Source organism: Phacochoerus africanus, chromosome 3 (assembly GCF_016906955.1).
Source record: "Phacochoerus africanus isolate WHEZ1 chromosome 3, ROS_Pafr_v1, whole genome shotgun sequence".
In the NCBI taxonomy this organism is placed as follows: domain Eukaryota; kingdom Metazoa; phylum Chordata; class Mammalia; order Artiodactyla; family Suidae; genus Phacochoerus; species Phacochoerus africanus.
The window spans coordinates 169,575,723-169,590,390 of NC_062546.1; the positions used below are offsets into that span (position 1 = coordinate 169,575,723).

Here is a 14,668-nt window from a genome sequence, read left to right on the forward strand (position 1 = left end):
TGGCTGTGGTGTAGGCCGGCAGCTACAGCTCCGATTCGACCCCTAGCAGGGGAACCTCCATATGCCATGGGAGCAGCCCTAGAAAAGGCAAAAAGACAAAAAATAAAAAATAAAAAAATAAAATGGTGATAATAATAATCCACCAACATCCTAGGGTTGGTGTATTAAATAAGTTAATATGAGGAGTTCCCATCATGGCTCAGCAGTTAATGAACCCGACTAGCATCCATGAGGACATGGGTTCGATCCCTAGCCTTGCTCAGTAGGTTAAGGATCCAGCATTGCCATGAGCTGTGGCATCCGTAACAGACATGGCTCGGATCCTGCATTGCCATGGCTGTGGTGTCGGCCGGCAGCTGTAGCTCCAATTGGACCCCTAGCCTGGGAACCTCCATATGCTGCGGGTATGGCCCTAAAAAGACAAAAAGACAAATAATAATAATAATGTTAATATATAAAGAGCTTAGAAGAATACATCTTGGTTTTTATTCGATAGTTGCTTGGTTAGAGTGGCAACCAAAAATGTATCTAATATTATACCAAAACCAGAAATCTAAGGGAGATAGACTAGGAGTTTTTAATTGGCAAGCCTGAGCCATCCTTCCTTTAGTATCATCCTCTCTCTCAATTCCCAGGGCTCCACTCCTGCCTATGACTGACAGCTAAAATGTTCTCTTCCTCATCCACACCCCCCAATTAGGAGAGGCAGTTACAAGTATTTTGCTCAGGTTAAGCCACCCGGCTAAAGCAATGGTTCTCAAATAGGGGTAATTGATTTTGTGTCACCTCCCCCCACCCCCAAGAGGCATTTGGAAAAGTCTGGAGACATTTTGATTGTCACAACTGGGGCAGGGATGCAGCTCAACATGCTGCCGAGCACAGTACAGTCGTGCACAATAAAGAATTATCCAGTCCAAAATGTCAACTGTGTCACGGTTGAAAAACCCTGACCTGGAGGGTCCGAGGGATTTAGAGGAAGAAAACAAACAGTGGATGAGCGAGGACAGGCTGCCCTGTTCCTCCAGCTCTGCTGAGTTCCTGGTTGGTCCAGGCTCCGTTACCAAATCCAGACTGTCCGGCCCACAGCTGGGGTCTAAATAATACAATTTCTGACACCCTCGGGCTTTCATGTCATCTACATAGAAGCTGCGCTCTCACATTTTCCAAGAAATTAAGGGATAAGTTCTTGAAAGAGCTGCGATTGAAGCAGAAGCTCCAAATATTCAAGAAATCTTCTCAGAAGGCAGCAATATCTGTCTTTTTCCAACTTTAGCAAACATGCTAACCTTTTCTTTCTATAAAGTGCTCTCTGTTTAAAACAAGTTTCTCTTCTCCGTTTCAGGTCCCCAAATTCATCTCTGTCGCTGAGCGAAACTTTACTAAGGTGTGGAGGGCTTTCGGGTAAAAGAAGGGAAAGTGTGAGAAGCCATGTTATAAAATGAAAAGTTGTTAAATAAACAAGTAGGACAGAGTATTGACTGACAGTTACTGTAAAATTCTGTTTGTCTTAGCTCCAGCCTACCTCAGCTCGTGTCTAGCTAGCGAATATGAAATGTGTATGGGCTGTCTGAGGCAACACATGTGAACAAAGAAAGATTAGCTTTTCTGTAACAATGTGCACCATGCAAAGCTCATGAGGCTGACAGGGCTCTACGTGAAAATGGTCTCTCTGAGGCTGCACCACCAACCAAATTCCCTGAATATGAAATTCTAAAAACAGCTGGAAACCACATTTTTTTTTTTCCTGTTAGTTAATTCATGATGTTTCCTTTTCTGGCTGTACGACAGGCTTGAAATCCTGCATTTGATTTCATCTGATTGAAACAGGCAGCCCTCAACAAAGAATCACTTGGAGTTCCCATCGTTGCACAGCAGAAACCATGAGTTTTCTGGTTCGATCTCTGGCTTCACATGGTGGGTTAAGGATCCGGTGTTGCCGTGAGCTGTGGTGTAGGTTGCAGACGCAGCTCGGATCTGGCGTTGCTGTGGCTCTGGCGTAGGCCGGCAGCTGTAGCTCTGATTCGACTCCTAGCCTGGGAACCTCCATATGCCACAGGTGTGGCCCTAAAAAGCAAAAAAAAAAAAAAAAAAAACCACCAAAAAAAACCCCCAAAGAATCACTCGTTCACTCTTCACTGGCTGAGGAATCAGCAACTTGTTGACAGTCTTCAGCATTTGGGAAATGACAGTAGTTTCCATAATTAAAAAGTTCCTGGTTAGCTTAGGAATACACATATGTAACTCATTTAAAAATACTTTCCATTTGCTGGAGTAGAAGCCGTTTCCCTTCATTTTACTAAGTGCATTCTTTCTACTTCCCCATCCTCACTTAATGTAGATTAAAGCTATTCAAAGGGATTGCAGGCGTAATAACTAAGGCAATGCTTTATAAGGCACCTCATATTCATAGAAATGTTGGCACATTCCCCTTTATGAAACAATTTATTACCACAGTCTTTGTGCACATTCAAAATACTATTTGAGGAAATTCTCTCATGGTGCAGCAGGTTAAAGATCTAGCATTATCTAGCATTGTCACTGTGATGGCTTGGGTCACTCCTGTGGCACAGGCTCCATCCCTGGCTGGGGAACTTCCACACACCCCGGCCGAGGCTGAAACAAAACAAAACAAAAACAGAAAATACCAAAACAAAACAAAATATTATTTAAATAAAATTTTTCTATAAACAGTTTCTCAGGGACAGCCAAATATGCTTGTACATGAATTCCTTCTTTAGAAATCAAAGTGTAGTTGGATAATAATTATATGGTATTTAACCATGGACTGGGAAGTGAATCAACCATTTTCTCAATGTGAGCACTCGCTAAGGAAGCAATGGGATTCAGTCTGTGAATGAAAAGGAAATTGTATCAGCAATTCTAGCAGGAGCAGTAATGCAGGAAGAGACTGCCTTTCCCCTTTCTCAGAAGTCAGGCAGTGTGTCTGACCTCTCTGGGGTTTCATGATCCACAGTCTCTGAATTACTCTAAACAACCTGACAAGTTATATAACTGTTACGGTCATTACTAATGGTAATTGTGGTCATTAGCAATAATGACCGAATTAAAGAACTTTCACCAGCAACTCCTTTGTTCTAACAGGATAAATCCTGCAAGGTCAGAAATCAGTTTCTGCACCCCTTGAAGATTGCAACCAGATCCATTTTATAAAATAATTGGGGGGACAAAGGGTTGGCCCTGTCAGCAATTTACTGGAGGCCTACTGTGTACCAGGCGACAGAGTCCCTGTCTAGCAGAAGACAGACACGTAATCTAATACCATAATACCTTCCTGCTCAAAAACTTTAAATATTAAACAAATTCACACTTTTACATCTACTTCCTCCTTCTAGCTTTTCCTTTGGTCAGTGATGCTGTGTCACTCTATGGAAATCAGATTATATGGCTAAAATGTGTGTGTGTAGAGGGGTCTTTATGCACAGCCTTAACTTTGCTGAACCTCATTTTCTTGATCTTTAAAGGATTGGAAAAGACTGCCTTCATTACGTTGTTCTGAAACTAAAATGCAAAATCAGCACATTGAAATAAAATAGATGACAATACTTTATAAACTATAACTTAAGGCAATACTGGAACAAAAATTTGTTATTGAAAAATATAAATGAAACGAAGTCCTTGGTAGATCCCTACTGCCAGCCTCAGGCTCACTACCATATAAATAACCAGGTTTAATCAGGACAAAGCAGTTTTCAACACAGATTCCCTGCAAGGACAGAGTCAATTCTATTTTTTATGTGAGCAATACATATATATCCCACTCATCACTCAGAATTTCCATTGTGTCCTCTGACCCAACAACCACACAAACCTACTTTTCCAAAGTAAGGATACTGAATCACTATTTATAAAGCACATTTTCCTTTGAAAATTTTTTTATTTTTCCAGGAAGAGCAATGGGTTATGATGAGTTACCAACTCTTTAATGCTTGCAGAGTCTGGTATGAGGCAAAATGTATGAACCTAACCCTGAGGGAACCACACCCAAATAAAGTAATGTTCAGGTTACTGGAACATTCTGAATTTGATTTTGACTCCTGATACCCCTAAGAGATGGTTTGTCCCTTTCCACCTCAGCTGCACCAAGGCCCCGTAGTTACTCCCAAAACTCTTCTCATAAAGGCCAAATGTGCTCTATAGATGTCCCTTAAACTACTTGGTGCAAAGAAATACAAGCTGTTGACTGAATCATCCATGATTAATCTTAAATATATTTCCTTTCCAGATAAATGTTTATTATGTGTAAAATACATGTCTATTAGTATAATATGTTCTCATATGAATCAGCAATTCAAAATGTCGTTGGAGTTCCCGTCATGGCGCAGTGGTTAACGAATCCGACTAGGAACCATGAGGTTGGAGGATCAATCCCTGGCCTTGCTCAGTGGGTTAAGGGATCTGGTGTTGCCACAAGCTGTGGTGCAGGTTGCAGACGCGGCTCAGATCCTGCATTGCTGTGGCTCTGGCATAAGCCAGTGGCTACAGCACCAATTTGACCCCTACCCTGGGAACCTCCATATGCCGTGGGAGCGGCCCTAGAAAAGGCAAAAAGAAAAAAAAAAGTCGTAGATCAAACAATACTAATAATATTCTAAATGGAAGTTTTTAAAACTCACTGAAGAGGGCCTGGATTCTTTATGACAGTATTTTTCAAGGTGACTGAATATTTTATATATTCTATAGGGGAATATCATTCATAAATCTTTAGTTAAATATTCACTTTTTCTAGCCACTTATTTTAGAAAGTTGCTGGTATTTGGATAGCTATCCAAAATTGGTTTAATAATTTCATACATTAACTAGACAAGAAAGCAATTGCGAAAGTAGAAATAGATAACCTATATAACTGAACAAGCTTTCAAACTACCAAACGGCTCCAAGGCTTAGAAATAAGTATAGTCACAGAAAATTTTCACTTTTTATGGAAACGTTTTACTATATTTTGTGAAAAGTAATGTCTTGAGTATATTTACTCTTTCGAACCAATGTAAGCACTGAGTAAAAACTACCCTGCTTTATGAACTTATTTTTAATACACTGCAGGCATACTGCTCACTGAAGGTAGAAATATGTGATCCAATTATAAAACATAACCTGTACGTGTAAACACATACAAATGAACAGTTGTGAAAAAATAGAAGATTAACTATTCTGTTTAAAAATATTAAATTCAAGTTATGTGGAAATTTTATGCATAAAAATCATACTGTATAATCAGAATCACTCAATGGTCATTTCTGAAAAACAAACATTAACTTTAGTTAAAAAGTTAAACTTTTAACTTCTTTTTCAAAGTGTTTTCAAAATTCACTTTTCAGACTCAAAATATTTTAGCAGTTCATTCCAAAGATGCATTATATCGTTCTTATCCCAAGAAATCTTCCTGTGATGTATAAATAAATCTGCTAACAGAAAAGTGTAGGAAAAGCCAATCTAGGAGAGAAAACGGTTTGATTAAGTGAGAGTCAAAATGTGATCTCAAATTATCGTCTTGCTTTTCCTACATATCTTTTCAAGTTACCTTTTGAGACTGAGAGTGACCCTGGCGGAGTTCACCTTGACCTACGTGGTCTCTCCAACCTCCTGCATCTGTGACAAAGCACAGGGAAGCACTACCACCACCCTCCCCATGTCGCCAGACAGAAAGGTCTAAACCCAACCCCCTTTCCAATCCCTGGGCCGCAATGAGAAACATTAAATAAGTACCTAAAAGCTAGAATTATTGCAGTAACACAGTGGTCTTCCTTAGCGATGATTGTGCTGGACTGTCTTGTTGCCTTAATACCAGTGAAACATTTTCAAACACATTTAAAAACCTGAAATTGCAACTGGCCCTCGACAAGTAAATTGAAATGCTGGGAAACGGAGACACTTACAATCTCCCTCCTCATCCCTCTTCACACAACCCATTCCTTTTCACACCATTTGTCCTAAACAGAAACTTAAATTTTCACCTCGAGTGCGTCAGCAGAGTGGCACTTATTTGTATTAAACGGGCTGGAAGCTCAGAAGGGCAAACGGGATGTCCTGAGGCCCTGTTTCCATCAATCCGTCTGCCGCTGCCCATTCTCAGTCCACAGGTCCAGGGCGCCGGGGGCGCTGGGGGGCGGCTCCGGGGGCCCCACGGTCCTCGCCGCGGGGCAGGCGGGCGGGGAAGGCCCGGTGGCACACAGGGGAGTCCGCTTCAGTTTTATCACTCGGGGCGGGGTGGCCTTCTTGTCGGAGAGCAGAACCTTAGCTGGAGCTGGGTGCCCAGCTCCGTTCTCAGCACCCGTGGTACCCACCAGGGATGGGGCTCTCGTCGGGGCACAGCGCTGGGCTGCCTTTCCTCCCACAGCCGCGTTCACCGACGCCCTGGCCGGGGACACCCTGACGGAAGCGGAATTCTTGACTTTAATTTGGGTGCTGGTGGAAGGACCCAAAAATCGGACAGGTTTAGGGCCCGTCTTACAGTTCTCGCCTTCTTCCTCCTCTTCATTGAAGGCTGTCAGTCGCCTGTAAATACAGAAGCAGGTCCTTGTCAGAATTTACAGGTTCAGTAACTAATGACAGGGTCTCCAAAGTGTACCTTCAAACAAAAAGGGTCCCCCAAAAGGTTTTTGTCAAGATTTTGAGTGAAGAGGCTTGGAGGTGTCAACCTACCTTGCCTCTCATCTCCCGTCAATAAGTAAATTAGCAGGTTTACAAATGATTATTTCAACTTGAATACACTCTTTTAAACACGTATTTTGTTAATACCAATAAAGAGTTAAAATTTGGAGTGTTACACCAGAATTACACAGCACATCACTCCTTTCCCCCAAATCCTGATGTGATTTAGAGGACAACCAGGGGTGTTCCAAGTTATTTTTTCCGGAATATCAGTTTCAAGAGATTTACTGAGAAAAAAGGGGGTTTGGAGTTCCCATCATGGCGCAGTGGAAACAATCTGACTAGGAACCATGAGGTTGTGGGTCCGATCCCTGGCCTTACTCAGTGGGTTAAGGATCTGGTGTTGCCATGAGCTGTGGTGTAGGTTGCAGACACAGCTTGGATCTAGCATTTCTGTGGCTCTGGCACAGGCTGGCAGCAACATTTCCTATTCGACCCCTAGCCTGGGAACCTCCGTATGCCACAGGTGTGGCCCTAAAAAAACAGACAAAAGACCAAAAAAAAAAAAAAAAGAAAAAAAAAGAAAGAAAAGAAAAAAGGGTTTCACAAATATATGAGAAATGCTATGGCACATTTTATTCTCTGCCTGAAACTTTAAAGTCTATATTAATAAATTAAAGATTCCACAGTAGACACCTGTTTAGCTTTGTTGAATACATATTTCCCAGTCACTCTGTAATGCAACCTTTGGCACCCAGTAAAATTAGTATTCTATGGAACACATTTTGGGAACTGCTAGAATGGTCAAACTGCTTCATGGTACAGTGAAGTGCTTTTTGAATTTGAGAAGTACTGGACAAACCTTCGAAGTTCCCTGAACTGAGTTTGCCATTCACTGTAAAAAAGCCTAAAGAAGGGAACATTGTTTTATCTTATTTCATTCAATTTTTATTCAATTTGTTTAAACTAAAACCAACAAACAAAAAAACCAGATCACCGATTTCTACCGCCCCTCACCTCTCACCTCTGGCAACCACCCAATCATTTCCCTGTATCTATAAGATTTTGTTTTTTGTTTTTGTTTTGTTTTTTGAAGATTCTATATTTAAGAGAGATCTTATGGCACTTGTCTTTCTCTGTCTGAAATTTCATTTTGCATAATAGCCTTGACATCCATTTGCTGCAAATGGCAAGATTTCACTCATTTTTATGGGTGAATAATATTCCAGTGTGTGTGTGTGTATGTGTATCACAATTTCTTTGCACAATCATCTATCAATGGACACAAGTTGTTATCATACTTTAATTATTATAAATAATGCTTCAGTGAACATGTGGATGCATATATCTTTTTGAGTTAGTGTTCTCATTTTCTCTGCCCAGATACCCAGAAGGAGAGTTGCTGGAACATATGTTAGTTCTACTTAGAATGTTTTGAAGAACCTCCATATTGTTTTTCATAGTAGCTGCACCAATTTCCATTGCACCAACAGTACACAATGGTTCCCTTTTCTCCACATCCTTGCCAATACTTATTTCCCGTCTTTTTTTTTTTTTTGTCTTTTGTCTTTTTGTTGTTGTTGCTATTTCTTGGGCCGCTCCCGCTGCATATGGAGGTTCCCAGGCTAGGGGTCGAATCAGAGCTGTAGCCACCGGCCTACGCCAGAGCCACCGCAACGCGGGATCCGAGCCGCGTCTGCAACCTACACCACAGCTCACGGCAACGCCGGATCGTTAACCCACTGAGCAAGGGCAGGAACCGAACCCGCAACCTCATGGTTCCTAGTCGGATTCGTTAACCACTGCGCCACGACGGGAACTCCTATTTCCTGTCTTTTTGATGATAGCCATTCTAACAGTATGAGATGATGTCTCCTTGTGGTTTTGATTCGCATTTCCCTGATTAATGATGTTGATAATCTTTTCATGTACCTGTTGGTCATCTACATGCCTTCTTTGGAAAAATGTTTATTCAGACCTTCTGTCCATTTTTTAAACACATTGGGTTTTTGTTTTGTTTTGTTTTTGCTATTAGCTAGATGAGTTTTTTATGTATTATGGATATTAACCCTTGATCAGATACATGATCTGCAAATATTTTCTTCCATTCAGTAGTTTGCCTTTTTATTTTGTTGATAGTTTCCTTTGCTGTGCAGAATCTTTTTTTTTAGTTTGATTCAGTCCCTCATGTTTATTTTTGCTTTTGTTGCTTTTCATGTCAGATTCAAAAAATCACCACCAAGACCTATGTCAGAAGCTTACCATCTATTTTTATCTTCTCTTTATGGTTTTAGGTCTTACATTCAAGTCTCCAATCCATTTTGAGTTAATTTTTATATACTATGGTGTAAGAGAGTGGTCCAGTTTCATTCTTTTGCATGTGGATATCCAATTTTCCCAATACCATTTATTGAAGACACCTTTCCCCATTGTACATTTTTGCCTCTTTTGTTGTAAATCAGTTGGCCTATATGCATGGGTTTATTTCTGGTCTCTCTATTCTGTTCCACTGATCTGCATGTCTGTTTTTATGCCATTATTATACCATTTAAATTAATATAGCTTTGTAATATAATTTGAAATAATGGAGCTTGATACCTCCAGATGTGTTATTCTCTCTCAAGACTGCTCATTGAGACTGTGATTATTTGTCCTACTTCTGTAAATAATGTCATTGGAATTTTTATAGGGGTTGCATTGAATCTGCATATTGCTTTGGGCAATACAGAAATTTTAACAATATTAATTCTTCCAATTCATGAGCAGGGACTATCTTTCCATTTATTTGTGTCTTTTTCAATTGCTTTCATTAATGTCTTACAGTTTTTGAAACACAGCTATTTTATTACCACCTTCGCTAAATTTATTCCTATTTCTACTGTCATCCAGAAAGAATCTCATAGCTCTGTCTGATGCCTAGATTTTTACAAATGCTGCCAAGAGACACCTCTACATTGCTGTATCTGGTGGCTGGTGGTGCTCACGCTTGGGGGTCTTAAACAGCTGTCACTCCAGGGGCATAGCAAGACTCCAGAGGCTCAGTCTTTCTGTGAAGAAGATCTGTTAGCTAATCATCATGACTGAAGCCTGAGGAGCAGACTTCTAATTAAACATGCATCCAAGTGCTGACTCTAATCCTTCCCAGAGACTTCAGAGGGTGGGTGCTGTCTTTGCATCCACGTTGTGCCACACTCCAAAGTGCCAGTGTCTTCTGAGGGGGAACTTTACATTCCTCTAGTGCCCTGGTTTTTCTGTCTGCCACCCACAGTGTACCCCTTGACCCCCTGGCTCTGGTGGCTGGTGGAGCTTGCATGCCTGAGTCCCAGGGGACTGTGGCAATCAGAGAGATGGTTCTTGGTGGGCTAACATCCACAGGACACTGCACAGACAACAGACTCAAGTACACTCCCCAGTCTTTCTGCAAAGGAGGACTTTTTGCTCATCCTGAAGCTTGAGCCTGAGGGACAAACTTCAGGTTTGGCACACATGTAGCAGCCTGCAGAAATGCTTCAAATAATATATGCTGTGGAAGCCATCTTGGTGTGCTCTCTCTGCTTTGCTCCAGCTCCTCAGCATCTTTCTGAAAAGAGCTTATATACTCAGCTGGAGCCCCAGATTTTGTAACTGCCACCAAGGGAACACCTTCAGATTGCCTGGCTCTGTTGGCCAGCAGGGCTTACACCTGCAGTCCCATAAGACTGTATATATCTGCATACTTTAAAAGCCTGCTGTCTGAGAGTCTAGCTTCCAAGCAGCCTCATTCTAGGTGCTGAGATCCTCCCTTTTGGGATGCTGACAGCCTGGAAAATCCTCACCTCATGGGCGCTATTAAAAAAATATAGTAGGCTGCTTGGACAAACACAAAGGTTTGAGTGACAACCAAGAGCTGGGCAGGGATGTAAGGTTCATCTTCTACATGAGGCCACTCCTTCAAAACTGAGAGAAGTGGCTGTTACATATATTGTATAGAAATGAACACAGAGAGCCAAGTGAAATGAAGAAACTGAAGAATATGTTTCAAATCAAAGAACAAGATAAAAGTTCATGAAAAAACCTAATGAAACAGAGATAAGTAATTTATCTGATAAGAAGTTCAATAATCCAAACTGAGGAGAAGAATGGATAAACACAGTGAGAACTTCAACAAAGAGAAGAAAAAATTTAAGAAGGTATCAAGTCAAAGTCAAAGAGCTGAAGAATAAATAACAGAACTGAAAAAAAAAAAAAAAACACTAGAGCAATTCAACAACAGACTAGATGATGCAAATGAAAGGATTAGTCAACTCAAAGGCAGGGCAATGAAACTCACCCAGAGCCCCAAAAAGAAAAATAATGAAAAAAAGGGGAAGATAGCTTAAGGGACTTAGGGGACAACATTAGATGGACTAACATTCACATTATAGGGCTCCCAGAGAAGACAGAAAGGGGCAGAAATCCTATTTAAATAAATAATAACTGAAAAATTCCATAACTGAGGAAGGAAAGAGATATCCAGATCCAGGAAGTCCAGAGGGTTCCAAATAAGATGATCCCAAAGGTACCCACACTGAGCCATATTATAATTAAAATGTCAAAACTTAAAGACAAGAAGAGAATCTTGAAAGCAGCAAGAGAAAAATAGCCTGTTATATACAAAGGAATCCCCATAAGACTATCAGGAGATTTTTCAGCAAAAATTTTCCAGCCACAAAGGGGTGGCATGATATATTCATAGTAGTAGAAGAAAAAAAAATTCCAACCAAGAATAATTTATGCAGCACAGTTATCATTCAGGACTAATGAAGACAAAGAATTTTCCAGACAAGCAGAAGCTAAAAGTGTTCGTCACCATTGAACCAGACTTACAAGAAATATTAAAGTGACTTCTTTAAACTGAAAATAAAGAGTACTAGTTAGTAGCAAAAACATACGTGAAAGAAAAACATCTCACTAGAAAGGTAAATATATAATAAAGGTAGTAGATTAATCACTTGTGAATCTAGTATAAAGGGTAGGAGACAAAAGTAATGAAAATAACTATGATTAAAATAATTAGTTAAGGAATTCACATTATAAAAGGATGTAAAATATGACATCAAAATCATAAAACATGGCAAGGGAGAGCAGTAATGTTGAGCTTTACAGAGGGATCAAACTTAGGTTCTTATCAATTTAAAATAGACTGTTACAGACAAAAGTTGTTATGTGGAAGCCTCATGGTAACCACAAGACAAAAACCTACAGTAAATATGTGAAAGCTAAAGAGATAGGAACATAATCATACCACTAAAGAAAGTTATGAAACCATAAAGGAAGAGAATAAGAAAAGAAGAAAGGAACAGAGAACTACAAAAACAATCAGAAAACAATTAACAAAATGGAAATAAGTACATACTTATCAATAATTACTTTAAAGGCAAATGGACTAAATTCCCCAAACAGAAAACATAGAGTGGCTCAAAACATCAAAAAACAAGACCCATCTATATGCTACCTACAAAAGACTCACTTTACACATAAGGACACACACAGACTGAAAGTGAAAGGATGGGAAAAGATATTCCATGCAAAGAGAAATCAAAAGAAAGCTGGAGTAGCTATACTTATATCAGACAAAATAAGCTTTAAAATGAAAGAGACAAAGAAGGGCATTACATGATGATAAGAAGGTCAATCCAACAAGACAATATAACATTTGTAAATATTAATTCACCCAAAATAGGAGCACCTAAAAAACAGAGCAAATATTAATCAAACTAAAGGAAGATACAGACTACAATAATACTGGAAGACTTTATTTATTTATTTATTTATTTATTTATTTTTGTCTTTTGCCTTTTCTAGGGCTGCTCCCATGGCATATGGAGGTTCCCAGGCTAGGGGTCCAATCGGAGCTGCAGCCACTGGCCTACGCCAGAGCCACAGCAGCACAGGACCCAAGCCGTGTCTGTGACCTACACCACAGCTCATGGCAATGCTGGATCCTTAACCCACTGAGCAAGGCCAGGGATCAAACCCGCAACCTTATGGTTCCTAATCGGATTTGTTAACCACTGAGCCATGATGGGAACTCCAATACTGGAAGGCTTTAATACCCCACTTACATCAATGGATGGATCACCCATACAGAAAAATCAATAAGGAAACACTGGTCTTAAGTGACATGTTAGGCCAGATGGACCTAACAGATAGTTACAGAACATTCTATCCAAAACCAACAGAATACACACTCTTCTCAAGTGTACATGGAATATTTCCCAAGAGAGATCACACATTAGGCTACAAAACAAGCCTCGAAATTCATAAATACATGGAGATTAAACAACATGCTACTGAACAACCAGGGGTCAAAGAAGAAATCAAAAGAGATATCAAAAAATATCATTATACAAATGAAAGCGGAACTGTAACATATCAAAATTTGTGGGATGTAGTAAAAGCAGCTCTAAGAGAACTCATAGCAATGTATACCTCAAGAAGTAAAATAAGTCTATACTACAAAGCAACAGCAATCAAAACCATATGGTTCTGGCACAATGAAAGAACTATAGATCACTGGAACAGGATAGAAAGCCCAGAATTAAACCTATGCACCTACAACAACCTAATCTATGACAAAGGAGACAAGAATATATAATGGGAAAAAGACAGCCTGTTCAATAAGTGGTGCTGGGAAAACTGGACAGCCACATGTAAAAGAATGAAATTAGAACACTTTCTAACACCATACACAAAATAAACTCACAATGGATTAAAGACCTAAATATAAGACCAGATACTATAAAACTCTTAGAGGAAAACATAGGCCAAACACTCTCTGACATAACCCACAGCAATATCTTCTCAGATCGACCTCCTAGAGTAATGACAATAACAACTAAAAATAGAACTACCATTTGATCACAGCAATTCCACTCCTGGGCATCTATCCAGAGAAAACCATGACTCGAAAAGACACATATACTCCAGTGTTCACTGCAGCAATATTTGCAATAGCCAAAACATGGAAACAAACCTAAATGTCCATCAACGAGAGGAGTGGATAAAGCAGATGTGGTACATATACACAATGGAACATTACTCAGCCATTAAAAGGAAAGAAATAATGGCATTTTTAGCATCATGGATGGACCTTGAAATTATCATGATAAGTGAAGTCAGTCAGACAATGAGACACCAACATCAAATGCCATACTGACATATGGAATCTAAAGAAAGGACACAGTGAACTTCTTTACAGAACAGATACTGACTCACAGACTTTGCAAAACTTATGGTTTCCAAATGAGACAAGTTAGGGTGTGGGGGGATGCACTGAGGGTTTGGGATGGACATGCTGTGAAGTTTGGTTGTGATGATTGTTGTACACCTATAAATGTAATAAAATTCATTAAGTAATTAAAAAAATCAATTAATTTTAAAAAAGAAGATAAGTCTCAAATAAACAACCTCTTTACACCTCAAGCAACTAGAAAAAGAGGGAAAAATAAGTATGTAGAAGGAAGGAAATAACAAAGATCAGTGCAGAAATGAATGAAATAGAGACTAAAAACACAATAGAAAAGGCCAATAAAACTAAGAGCTGGTTCTTTGAAAAGATAAACAAAATTGGCAAATCTCTGGGAGACTCACCAGGAAGAAAAGAGAACTCAAAATCAGACATGAGGAGCTCCCATTGTGGTGCAGCAGAAATGACTCCAACTAGGAACCATGAGGTTGTGGGTTCAATCCCTGGCCTTGCTCAGTGGGTGAAGGATCCAGTGTTGCCATGAGCTGTGGTGTAGGTCGCAGATGCGGCTCAGATCTAGCATTGCTGTGGCTCTGGCGTAGGTTGGCAGCTATAGCTCCAATTGGACCCCTAGCCTGGGAACCTCCGTATGCTGCTAGTGCGGCTCTAAAAAAAAAAAGACATGAAAGAGGAGATACTAAAACTTACCACAGAAACACAAAGGAAAATAATAGGCTACTATGAATAATTATATGCCAACCAACTTGACAACCTAGAAGAAATGAATTAATTCCTAGAAACATACAGCCTACCAAGACTAAATCATGATGAAACAGAAAAATCTGAACAGAC

The 14,668-nt window shown here is 39.9% G+C and overlaps 1 protein-coding gene across 2 annotated transcripts in view; it reads right to left on the reverse strand.

Moving 5' to 3' along the window:
• Positions 1 to 4,535: 4,535 nt before the first annotated feature.
• Positions 4,536 to 14,668, reverse strand: part of KCTD18 (potassium channel tetramerization domain containing 18) — a 28,523-nt gene continuing 18,390 nt past the window's right edge. For both annotated transcript variants that reach the window (XM_047773180.1, XM_047773181.1), the window contains exon 7: positions 4,536 to 6,513. In XM_047773180.1, coding sequence (XP_047629136.1) covers positions 6,063 to 6,513 — 451 coding nt within the window. In that variant the 3' untranslated portion in view covers positions 4,536 to 6,062. The remainder of the gene's footprint in view (positions 6,514 to 14,668) is intronic.